This window comes from Pteronotus mesoamericanus, unplaced genomic scaffold (assembly GCF_021234165.1).
Source record: "Pteronotus mesoamericanus isolate MK-2021 breed Mesoamerican mustached bat unplaced genomic scaffold, CSHL_Meso_final contig_1018, whole genome shotgun sequence".
Taxonomy (NCBI): Eukaryota; Metazoa; Chordata; class Mammalia; order Chiroptera; family Mormoopidae; genus Pteronotus; species Pteronotus mesoamericanus.
In genome coordinates, this window is record NW_026555002.1 from 3324627 (window position 1) to 3337076 (window position 12450).

General features: G+C 49.0%; 1 protein-coding gene across 3 annotated transcripts in view; it reads right to left on the reverse strand.

The window, feature by feature from the left end:
- The window catches only part of DGKD (diacylglycerol kinase delta), a 93532-nt gene extending 83974 nt beyond the window's left edge, over positions 1 to 9558 (reverse strand). For all 3 annotated transcript variants that reach the window (XM_054571338.1, XM_054571348.1, XM_054571330.1), the window contains exon 1: positions 9383 to 9558. In XM_054571338.1, coding sequence (XP_054427313.1) covers positions 9383 to 9538 — 156 coding nt within the window. In that variant the 5' untranslated portion in view covers positions 9539 to 9558. The remainder of the gene's footprint in view (positions 1 to 9382) is intronic.
- Between the last annotated feature and the right edge of the window lie 2892 nt (positions 9559 to 12450).

Consider the following 12450-nt stretch of genomic DNA (forward strand, 5'->3'; position numbering starts at 1 on the left):
GCTCAGTAAGAGCAAATTCCCCAGCTGGTCCTCTGCGGTCCTCAGCCACGGCTCCTCCTCCGCCGCCCAGCCCATCGTGCGCACCTCAAACCTGCCCTCCCACAACAACCACACCAAGACCATCACCGAGGCTGCACAATGTCAAATCCAACAAATTCTCTCCACCTCCCCAGCCCTGGCCCAGGCTACCACCATCTCTTCCAACAGGGGTCAGCCAGCACCCGCTCTGGCAGCCGCAACACAGCCACAGTGATCTTTTCAACCTGGATCGGGTGAGGTCTCACTCCCCAAACTCCTAAAATGATAGCGGGCCGCTACTAGAGCTCCCTAACGCACCTTCCCACCCGCTCCCGGCAGGCCTCACTGCACAGTCAAGGTCTCCTCGACTCCTGCTGACTCCGGCCACCCCAGCTTTCTTTCCTTGACTTCCCCAAGCTCCCGTCGGGCCACAGGGCCTTCGCATACCTCTTTGACCAGCTGCCACCTCTTCATTCTTTTATTAATCCTTTAACACACATTTTTTTCATTATAAAACACCACACATAAAGATAAGTCCACAAAATAGAAATGTATAAATATCACAAACTGAGAGCCCAACTAACCACCACGTAGGTCAAGAAACGGAACACTTCCTCACGGACCACCCATCCCTTCCCACCACCTGGACTCCTCTGGCAATCGTCTCCTTGCTCGTCAGCTTAAACCCCTTGGTGTCCTCTCTGTTCTCACCTGGGCAGGAACGAAATCATACAAAATTATCCTTCCATGCCTGGCTTTTTTTGGTCAGACAACTCTAATGCTGTAATTAATCCTTAAACCAGCATGTAGCACTTTATTTCCATTGATGCATAGTATGCTCTTGTGAGGACATACCATCATTTATCTATTCTACTATAGGTAGACAGTTGGGCTGCTTCCACTTTTGAGCTATTACAAATACTAACACTAGTAATATTCTTGAACATGCCCCTTGGAGTACAAAGCTCATGGACTGTGCTTTGCCCACTCCTGAAATAGGGAAAGCTCCTTAATCTAATCTGCGTTGGTGAACACCACTCTTTCCCCTCTCTCTAAAATCAATAAACATATCCCTGAGTGAGGATCAAAAAAATAGTAACGAAATAAAATATCCCACTATTATTGTGGATTTATTTCCATTAGTTATATTGATTTTTCTTTTACATATTTTCAAGTTATAAAGTGCATACAGATTTTACTTATATGTGAAATAAACCATTTATCATTTCAGTATATCTTATCTCTAATAATATATTTTGCCTTCAAAGCCTATTTTGTCTGATATTAAAAGAGCTACATCAACCTTCGTTAGGTTAGTGTGTACATAGTACTTTTTTACCTTCTTATATCTTCAGTCTTTTGATATCCTTTTGTTTTAAATGTCTCTTTGAAACAGTCTAGTTGGGTTTTGTTTTCTTACCTGACAATCTCTGTCTTTTAGTTGGAGCATTCAAGTACACTTACATTTAATGTGATTACTGACATACTGAGATTTAAGTCAATCAACATTCTGTTTGCTTTCTATTTGTTCTACATTTTCAATATTCTCGCTTCTCTCCTTTCTTGCCTTCTTTCAGATTTAGAATTTCTCATTATTCAGTATTTCTTTAGCTTAGATATCATATAGTCTTTCACAACCTAGTGGCTGCCACACAGACTACATGTATCGGAGTCTAACATTAATGGTTCTTTTTTCTTCCTGGAAATGCAAGGACCCTTAAAACAGCTTTATTCCATTTACCTCCTTTCTGACTTACATGCCATTGTTAATACATTTTAATTCTATAGATATTTTAAATGCAAAGACATAGTTAATTTTTAAAGTCCAGAATCACTTGGTGTTTTTCACATAGATAGATTTTTTGTTGCTCATTTCACTCCTTCCTGCAACTCTAACCTTTCACTTGCGATCTCTCTCTATCAGCCAAAAACAAACAAAAAACACCCCTTTAGTGTGGGCCTGCTCACAAAAAAACTTTTTACTTACTTGAAAATGTCTGGACTTCAGCTTATTTCTATAGGTGTTCTTTGTGAATAAAGAATTCGGCTTAGCCGTCAGTTTCTTTCAGTAGCTCAATTTCAGTTGACTTCTGTTTCCCAAGGCTTCTGTGAAGAACACAGCTGTCAACCTAACTGTTGCTCCTTTGAGGGTAATCCGTCTCCAGGTGCTTTCAAGTCTCCTTCTCCTCATCTACGGTTTTCAGCAGCTATAGTATGAAGCGACAGGTGTGGTTTGCTTTTGCTCTGAGGTTACTGAATCTGTGACGGTACCTTGAATAGTTGTGGGAAATTCTCAGATACTACCTTTTCAAATATTGTTTCTGTCCAATTTTCTCTCTCCTCTCAGAAGTTGGGTCTTCTTACTATCTTCTAATTTTTCCATTCTTTTATGTCTCCAGGATTTCTTGTGGCTATTTTCTTTTGAGTTATCTTCTGGGCCACTAAATTCTTTCTTCAGCTGTGTCCAGTCTACACTTCCTTTAAGAACTTAGCTTTTTGTTATTATATTTTTCAGTTTTAAAATTTTCATCTGGGCCCTGAGTGGTGTGGCTCAGTGGCCTCTCCCGCAAACACAAAGACAGCAGGTTGGATTCCTGGTCAGGGCACATGTCTGGCCTGCAGGCCAGGTCCCCATTTGGGGGCATGCGAGAGGCAATCAATCGGTGTTTCTCCAGCACATCGATGTTTCTCTCCCTTTCTTTCTTGCCTCCCTCTTCCCCTCTCTCTAAAAATAAATAAATAGAATATTTTTTTTTAATTTTCATTTGTTTTTTAGTTTCTAGTTCTCTGCCAAAATTCTCAATCTGGTCTTCCATCTCCTCTTTTTTTGGAAATGAGGTCTTTGCAGATATAATTAGTTAAGGATTTCGAGATACATTGATGTTTCAAAGTCTGCATCTGATATCTAGAGCCCGCATCAATCTGTTTTCATATTCTGTTGTGTCTATTGGTTTTAACTCATATAGCCTTACCTCCCTGTGTGGGTGTTTTTTATTGTATGCAGAACACTGAATCTACAAGAGGGCTTGTAAAAATAACTGGAGGACTGGATGATGTTATCTCCTTCTATAGAGGATTAAATTTGCTTCCGTTAGAAACCTGGAGACAGCAGCACTCTTGAGATTAGCTTTATCTAATTTCAGAGTCAGGACAAAACTTGAAGCAGGACTGCAGTCCTTTGGAAGTCCTACTTCTGGTCCATCCTCATTCCTTGGAAGTGGCTTCTGGGATCCCAACCCAATTACGGGAGTCCACCCAGGACGGCTGCCCTCTGGCAGACCCTGATACTTCAGCTTCATTGGCTGCCACCTCCTACCCCTGCCGAGGCGTGTCTGACAGCCTCACAGCTTCCTCTTCAGTCGTATCTGGTCCCATATTACCTGTGTGTGGCTGCCCCACAACCACGCACCACAGGCTGGGAGGCCTAACCAACACACCTGTGTTATCTAGTGATTCGGGAGGCTAGAGGTCTGACACCAAGGTGTCAACAGGGCCTCAGGGAGCCTGGGAAGATTCCATCCATTGCTAGTGGCCCCACCCGGCCTTAGTTTGTGAAAACATAACTGACCTCTGGCTCTGTTTTTACACGGCCTCTTTCTCTGTGTCTCTCTGTGTCCAACTCTCCCTCCCCTTTCTCTTTCATAAAGACACGAGACATCAGATTTAGAGTCTGCCCTAAATCCAATCATATCTGCAAAGACCCTATGTCCAAATAAAGTCATATTCTGAGGTTCCGGATTAATTTTGAGGGGAACACTATTTCCGCTACAGGCCTTACTACTAACCCCAAGGTAAAAAGCAGCCCCAAATGCCATGTTCACTTCCTCAGACCCACATCCCCTCAGATCCTGGCCTCGTAATTGTGCGTTATCTTCCTAGCTACTCGCTCTCTCCTGCTGGCCGATGGTGCCTGGAGAATGGCTAGTCAGTTACTCCGCACACCATTACCTGGCCTCACTTTCTCCCACCCATCTTTCAGATTAAGCCAAACAGTCCCTTCCACCAGAAGCTTCTTCCACACCACCCTCAGTATCAAGTCAAGTTCACCTACTAAAGCCTCCCAAAGCACTGTGGTCCTGTCCTGTGCAGCACTTATCGCTGTCACAACTGCCCAAAAAACATGTGATTGTTTTATTAATGTCTCTCTTGTCTTCAGACTATTAGCTACAGGAGTGGTTGTGTTTTTGTTCAGTAAGGTACCCCAAGCACCTCGCACACTCAACAATTTTAAGGTCTCCAATGTTTGCCGAGTTAAACAGATCTGTGAAATAAGGAAAATAATTAGTATTCAATAAACTAGCAGGGTTTTTTTTAATCCTCACCCAAGGATATGTTTATTGATTTGAAAGAGAGAGAGAGAAACATACATGCGAGAAAGAAATACACGTGAGAGAGAAACATCAATCAGTTGCCTCCCTAATGACCAGGGATCAAACCTGGAACTTAGGTATGTGCCCTGACCAGAGGTCAAACCCGCAACCTTTTGGTGTATCGGATGGTACACCAACTGAGCCACCACGCCAAGGCTATTATTTTTAATCCTCACCCAAGGATATTTTTATTCATTTTAGAGAGAGGATAGGAAAGAGAGAGGAAAAAAGAAAGAGAAAGAAACATCAATTGGTTGCCACCATAAGTGCCCCAACCTAGGACCAAACCCACAACCGAGGCATGTGCCCCGACTGGAAGTCAAATCCACAACCTTTCGGTGTATGGGACCCTACCCCAATCAACTGGGCCACCCAGCCAGTGCTAAATTAACGATTTTTTAAAAGCTCTTCATTGCTAATTTTCTACCAGACTCATTTTTATTTGCCCTTCCAGCTGACAGAAATAAAGACACCCAGATCAGCGTGAGGTAGGGAAGGACAGGTTCTGGAAGACGGCTACTATCCAAGATACAAAATGTGAACAATCAAAAAGACGGAATAAATCATAAAAGCAACCATTTACCAAATGCTTGCAGTGTGCAGGGCACTATGCTGAGTGTTGTGCATGGGTTATCCCGTTTAATTCTGTGAGTTATCACTTCTATTTACAGATCTGAGAGCTGTTATTATCATTTCTATTTTGCAGATGTGGAAACTGGGGCTAGGGGACGCACACCTAACATTTATTCTCACTACCACCATCCCAAGAACTAGTATTTTCCGTGTTTACGGATAAGGAAACCAAGTCTTAAGAAGTTGAGAAACTTGTCTGAGATCACAGGCCTCATAAGCAGGAGAGCAGGATGTGGATTAACTTCACTTGACACCAAAAACTATTAACTACTACTACACACTAGCTGTGAAAACCTTTCACATCCCTTAACACCCTCTAGGGTGGCTCTCATCAAAAAGACAGCAACTGAGGACGGGGAGAAACGAACCCTCATACATTGCTGGGAGGAAGGTAAAATGGTGCAGCCACTTTGGAAAACAGTTTCTCAAAGGTTAAGCACCGAGGTACCATACTACCCAGCAAATCCACCCCTAGGTGTATATACCCAAGAGAAATGAAACACGTCCACACAAAACTCGTACACAACTGCTCATAGCAGCATTATCCAAGACAGCCAAAAAGTGGAAATAACCCCAATGCCCATCCATTGGTAAATGTAAATAAAATGCAGTGTATCCATACACCGTGATATTATTTGGCAATAAAAAGGGAAAAGGTACTGGCATGTGCTACAACAGGGACGAACTCCAAACACATCATGCTAAGTGAGAGAAGCCAGACACAAAAGGCACATGTCACACATCTCTACTTAGATGAAATGTCCAGAATCGGCAAATCTGTAGGACAGAAAGTAGGCTGGCAGTTGCCTACGATTGAGAGAGTTGGGAGGAAATGGGGAGTGAATGCGCACGGTTATGGGGTTTCTTTTCCAGGTGATGGAAATGTTCTAAAACTGACTGAGGTGATGGTTGCTGATGATACTGAAATCGCTGAACTACATACTTCAAATGCCTGCTATATGGTGTGTGAATTTTATCTTAATAAAGCTCTTTTTTAGGTCTTTTACAACTTGAAACTTTTACCTAATTTCTACTAATCTTCATTTCAACAATGGAAAAATGCTTTGTTTAAATTTGAATTCAGGACTATAAGCACTCCTACGCACAGAGACAAAAATGTTAACTTTCTAAAAACTTTTAAATAAATTAAAACCACCTTAACTGATAAACTCCACAGAATCACACTGCCTTTACTCAAATTTCACAATACCTTAATAATGTGCCGATGAATTAATTTACCAGTGTATTAACTCCAATTTCTTTTCTCCACTGTAGTTCTGCAGTCCTATAGAATCATATTGTGTAGTATGGTTAGGACATACAGATGAATTGTTTGCTGGAGAAACTGGAACACCTAAAAATACCAGGCCTGCATGAAATGCTAAACAACCAACCATCCCAAATCTACACACATCACACTGTCAGTACGCAGAAGACTTGGGGAAGAGTTTTAAAGAGCCTCAAGCACTAAAGCTCTGCAGTTTGTTAAGGTTCTCTTTACAAGTATGTCATAAAGTCTTGTTTCTCAAAGTCTCGTCCCTGGACCAGCAGCAGCAGCAGCATCTCCTGGGAGCTGATTAGAAATAGAGAAGACTCCCAGGCCCCACCCAGAGCTGCCCAACCAAAATTTTCATTTTAACAAGATCCCCAGGGGATGTGTCTGCTGCACATTCAAATTTGAGAAGTACTGTCATAAGATACTTCCTTTTCTTTTTCCATTAAGACAGCTCTAGCTTAATGGGCTAATATTTCAAAAGTTGACATACATACAGCTCGGGTCCTGGGCCACCTCGTCCTCAGCTCCATTCCGCTTTTGCTCTGTTCCAAGCGGTGGAGGGGCTGGTCCCTGTGGGCTGGCTTTCCCAAACAGGAGAGGCAAACAGGAGTGGCCTCCCCAAGGCCCCAGCCCCCTCCAGACAACTCGAGGAGGCTCCAGCCTAGAGGTGGCAGTTGCTCCTGGAGTCAGATATGCCACCTCCTCCCGCTGTCCTCCAGCTTAGGGGTGGCAGTGGTTTCCGGTTAGCTGCCTCACCCCAGGGTTGCCTCACTGCCCACTGTTTGCATTCTCAATCCTTCGTCACTTATGTGTGCAGGCCCCTATGTCAGGTTCCCTGTTTTAAATACGTAACATGAGTTCTGTTTTCCTTTGTGGACTCAGAATGATACCCTGAACCATTCTGGATGATTCTCTTATGCACCACATCTACCAAAGAAATTTTCTCAATGGCTTATTTGCTGAAAAGGGGGGCAGGAGCATCACTAACTGAGGGTACAGTAAACCTCACATTTCCTACATTCTGACAATCACTGACAACCCAGAAGAAAAATCAGCCTTAAGCTATCTGTACAGCAGATATAAGTGTATTCAGAAACTCAAGTCCTCAGGGTATATTTTTAACACTCTACCCATCACTACTCTTCCTCAGCCAGAACAGCTGGTATAGCAGCTACCATTGTTTTGTTGTGTTGTTTTTTGTTGGGTTTTTTTGGGGGGGGGCATGTCCTAACAGAATTCTGGACAAACACTGGAACCTCTAAAAGATCAAATCTTAATCACACCTGTATATCACAGGGCACACCCCACACCAGGCACATAACGTGCTGGAGGACCACACAACAGGAGGGGACCCCTCGGGTCGCTCCTGCTCAGGGCTACTTGGGGATCTTCCTGAAAGCTTCAGCTCCGGTTGCGCAGGATGAATAACCATCCCTCTGTGGCTCCCCGTTGCCCGAGGCAAAAAACCCAATCCCAGGCCAGCCCTCCCAACCTGCCTTCCCAGCCTCTTCCCAGTCGCTCTCCGCCTGCTGCACTCACCTTCTGCCGGGTCCCCGGTGGGCCTAAACCTTTCCATACAATAGTCAGCCCGGTTGGAAAGCCTTGTTCCCTGACTCGGCCTGGAAAATTCTTTCCCTCCAGGTCCCGTCTGACAGGGGACCTCTTTAGCCCGGCTCCCCGCCAGGCAACTGGACCCCCAGTCCCCTGACCTTCCGCCGGGCTCACCACGTCACACAGTCCCGGGCGCAGGTGCCCATCGCCTCCAGACTGGGCCCCCAGCCGGAGAAATGGCCTTCCCTCTCGGTCTCCCGACCAACGTTCAGATCCACATCCACATTTACCACCGGGGACACCGTGGGCAAGTCCCATCACTTCTCTGCCTCGATTTCCAGTTCTGTAAGATGGGGATGATAGAGGCCACCCGGCTCAAGGCGTCTGCACCAGTACGACAGGAGTTAACCTATGTCAAGTGCTCTAAAGTTAATGCAAGGGAAGTGACTGGCACACAGCAAGCACGGACGAATTGCTATCGTTATCATCACGACTGTTAGACCTGGAACGAAAGAGGCGCTCGAGATCTATTTGCTGAGCACCTGGAGCATTTCACAATAAACCTGGTTTGCGGCGTGTGAGGGCGAAAGACGACCCCACCACGGGTCTGAAAAGCCGGCCGAAGGTAAGCGCAGACATGGCCCCCGCGGCGAAGGCAGCAGCTGAACCTAACCGGCCCGAAGGAAGAGCGCACTGCAGCAGGATGAGCGCGGCGGCCCCGGGCCGCCCGCCCGCCCGCCCGCAGCCACCTGCGCGGCCCCTGCCCGAGGAAGCCCCGTGCAGCCGTCGCCAGAAGCGGTTCGCAACGGGACCCGCGGTGGGAAGACAAAGGGTGCAACTTTCCTCCTGCACAAAGGAAACGCGCCTCTCCGCAGCCAGTATTTGGGGGGCTCGAGTTCTCCACGAAGAGCGAAGTGCCACGCGGGTACGCGGTCGGGGAAGCTCACTCTCCCCGCGTTCCCGCGAGGAAAGGAGAGGCGGTCACCACACGCGCATCCCTCCCCTTTCGGACACGAAAACGCACGCGAGGGTCCAACTGGGTTTCTAGAAAGACCACAGGTGAGTCTGCGGCGCGCCCGGAGGGAAGTGACCTGAGCAGCGCTCAGAAGCGGGCAGAACCGGGGCTCGGGGAGCGCACGCCTGCGGGGCACAGCCAGCCGGGAGCCCCCTATCTGGTGCGCTCACACCCCTCCGCCTCTAGGCCTCAGTTTCCTCCAGGTCCCGGCGGCGCCAGGCTTCCTCTCAGACCCCGCGGCGGACGCCCCGGGCCCCGGCGCACGGCCCCGCGCGGCTCCCACCTGCGCCCCCGGCCCGGAATCCCGGCCGCCGCCGCCGCCGCCGCCGCTGTCGCGCCAGGTAGGGCGCTCGGCCCAGGCGCGGGGCCGGGAGATGGGCCCGTTACCTCGCGGAGCGCGCTCCGCCCCAGCAGATGAACCCTGGGCCGGGCCTGGGAGACTGCTCCGGCCGAGCCGCGGGCCTCACGGGGCTCGCTTCGGCGTGAGGGGCGCTCGCCCGGGCCGCTGCCGCGTCTCACCTTCTGGCGGATCTGGCCCGACGTGGACACCTTACGGATGAGTTTCTGCGGGGAGCCGGGCTCCGCCTCGGGCTCGCTGTCCGACGACTCCTCGGGCGGCGGCGGCGGTGGCGGCTGCGGTGGACCGGGCTGAGGGGCGCCCGCCGCCGCCGCCATGCTGCCCGGCCAGCGCGCGCGCAGCTGGGGGCGGGCCGGGGGCGGGGTCTTGGGCGGGGCCTGTCCTGGCGAGGGGCGGTGCCGGGCCCAGGCGGCCTTCCGCTCCGCCCCTCAGTGTCCCACGCCGGCTGCTCTCTGGCCCGGTCGCCCCCCACTGGTTGTGTCCCGGCCCTGACTTAGAATCTGTTTTCCTGGGACATAATTTGTGGTTTTTTGGTTTCTGTGTTCACTTTTCATAATCTTTAACCTTCTCCTTCAAGAATGTAAGTGACCATCAGGAGGCCCGGGAGTGTGTCTTGTCCTGCATTGTGTCGCCGGCATATAAAGCAGGCGTCTGACATTTAGCAGTTAGTTGCATGATAAACAATTGGGCAGTTGATGAATGCAGGAGAAAGAAGCTACTTGGACGGACCTCTGGAATGTCAGAACAGGGTTAGACGATTCCTTCTGGGAAGGCTCCTGGAGAAAGTGGTGTTTAAGGAGAATGCCAGCAGGAGGTGTCCCTAACAAGGTGCGGGTGTCCCGGAATCAGTGCTCTAGGCAGAGAGACCAGATTATGCAAAGTCCTGGAGACAGAAAGAGCAAGCCTCCAAGAAAAAAAGAAGAAGCTGCTGTGGCCTATAAAGAGATAAGCCTGGGTCAGGGAGTCGGACAAGACTGTGAAAATGATAAGGAGGTTGGTCTTTTCTGCGAGTCCTGAGGGCCACTGGAAGCCCAGGGAGAGGCTAGGCCACAAAGCTGGGGCTTATGATCCAGCTTTCAAGTAATCGGATAGGTAGTCACCCTGGACTATAGGGAGGAGCTGCGGAGACAGAGACGTGGACTCACGTCTGTAGGCGGGAGCAGAGGCCCTGGGCTGAGCCGCAGGGTGGGCAGGTGGGTGGATGGAGCCCTTCCCTGGGGAAACACAGTGGACCAGGGCTTCAAGCCACCTGTGAGGAGGAAATCCTTAGGGAGCTGCACAAGTAAGTGACCCCTACCCTTTCAAAGGACTGCTGTTTGTTCTGTCTAGAGGTTTCTGGGTGCGCTATTGCCTACACCTGCCAGAAGTTCTGGGGCTCTCTGGGCTCTAGGCTCCATCATTTTAAAGGCAAAAAGCCATGGGCATGAACGTGAATGCAAGTCAGAGACTGTGGCTGGATGGGAGTAGATTTGCTGTTATGAAAAAGTGCTATAAATTGTCACAGCCGAGAGGAGCCCCTGGTCTGCCTGTCAGCATTCTCTGGCCCCCAGTGCACTTGGCAATGCTTTCCAGAAGCAAAACAAGTGAAGACACCCAGGGGCCGCAGAGTAGCACCCAGCATGGGCACATGGCCAGCGGAATGGACTCATAGCCATGGTCAGGAGTTAATGCAGGAACACTCTGGGGCAAGCCAAGGGCCCCTGGTGTACCGGGCTGCCCTGCCCGATACTGTAATCATCAGCTGGCTACATGTGGCTACTTCCATTTCAATTAATTAAAACCAAATTTCCAGCTCTTCCTTGGCGCTGCCTACAGAGGTGGCAACCGTTCCTTACTCAGCACCACGGCTGCCCTCGGGCCCCTCGTGAAACCAAGACTGTCAAAAAGAGGACCAGGGCGTTCATCGGGTACCAGTCAGACTGATACATCAAAATCGAGTGGAACTGGTGGAATCCCAGGGGTATTGAGAACAGAGTGCGCAGAAGATTCAAGGGCCAGATCTGGATGTCCAACCTTGGTTATGGGAGCAACAAGAAAACAAGGCTCATGCTGCCCAGTGGCTCTCAAAAGTTCCTGGTCCCCAATGCCAAGGAGCTGGCAGTGCTGCTGATGTGCAGTAAGTCTTACTGTGCTGAGGTTGCTCCCAACATCTCCTCAAAGAACCGCGAAGCCACTGTGGACGGAGTGGCCCAGCTGGTGCTCACAGGCACCAATCCCAATGCCAGGCTGCACAGGGAAGGAAAGGAATAAATTGTGTATACCTTGTATTTAATAAAACCATAACTTTCTGCAAAAAAATAAAAATTAAATTTCCAAACACTAGCCAGATTTCAGGTGCCCAGGAGCCACTGGTGGCTTTGAAGCCACCACACGGCACAAACGAAGAACATTTCTGTCCTCGCAGAAGTTCTACAATGCACGAGGTCAGTGACAGCTCCCATGTGCTGACCACCAGACTCACGCCAGACACTTGGCCAGCGAGTCTAGTCCTCTCACGAGCCCCTCAGAGCAAGTTCAGTGGTCTCATTTTGGAGATGAAGACTCTGCGACCGCTCCCTGAATGGTGCAGCTCAGTGGGTTGGGCCTCATCCTATGAACCAGAAGCTCACTGGTTCAATTCCCGGTCACGGCACATGCCTGGATTGTAGGGCCAGGTCCTTGGTTGGGAGCATGTGAGAGGCAAGCGATGGATATTTCTCTCGCATATTGATGTTTCTCTCTCTCTCTTTCTCCCTCCTTTCCCCTCTCTAAAAATAAATAAATAGTATTTTTTTTCAAAAAAAGGACTGTGCAACCTGAGGCCTAGGCACCTTACCAAAGGAGTGAGAGAAGCAGGACTTGAACCTGGACCATATGAGGCCTCAGGAGCTTGTAAGAAGAAAGAGGAGAGAATAGCTCCAACATTTATATGTTGGAGCCCTAACCCCCAGATCAGGCCTTTAGGATTAAGGAGGCCATTAGGATGGGCCCTCATCCAAGATGGCTGGCGTCCTTCTAAGAAGAAATTTGGATGCAGACAGCCTCAGTGAGAAGACCCATGAAGACCCTGGGAGAAGGTGGCCCGCTACAAGCCAAGGAGAAAGGTCTCAGAAGAAACTGACCCTGCCGACACCCTGATTTCACACCGTGGCGTCCAGGACTGTGAGGAAGTACATTTCTGTTGTTTAAGCGCCCCTACCTGCGGTACTTTCTTATGGACAGCTGCAGGAGACAGGTATAGGCGCAAAGG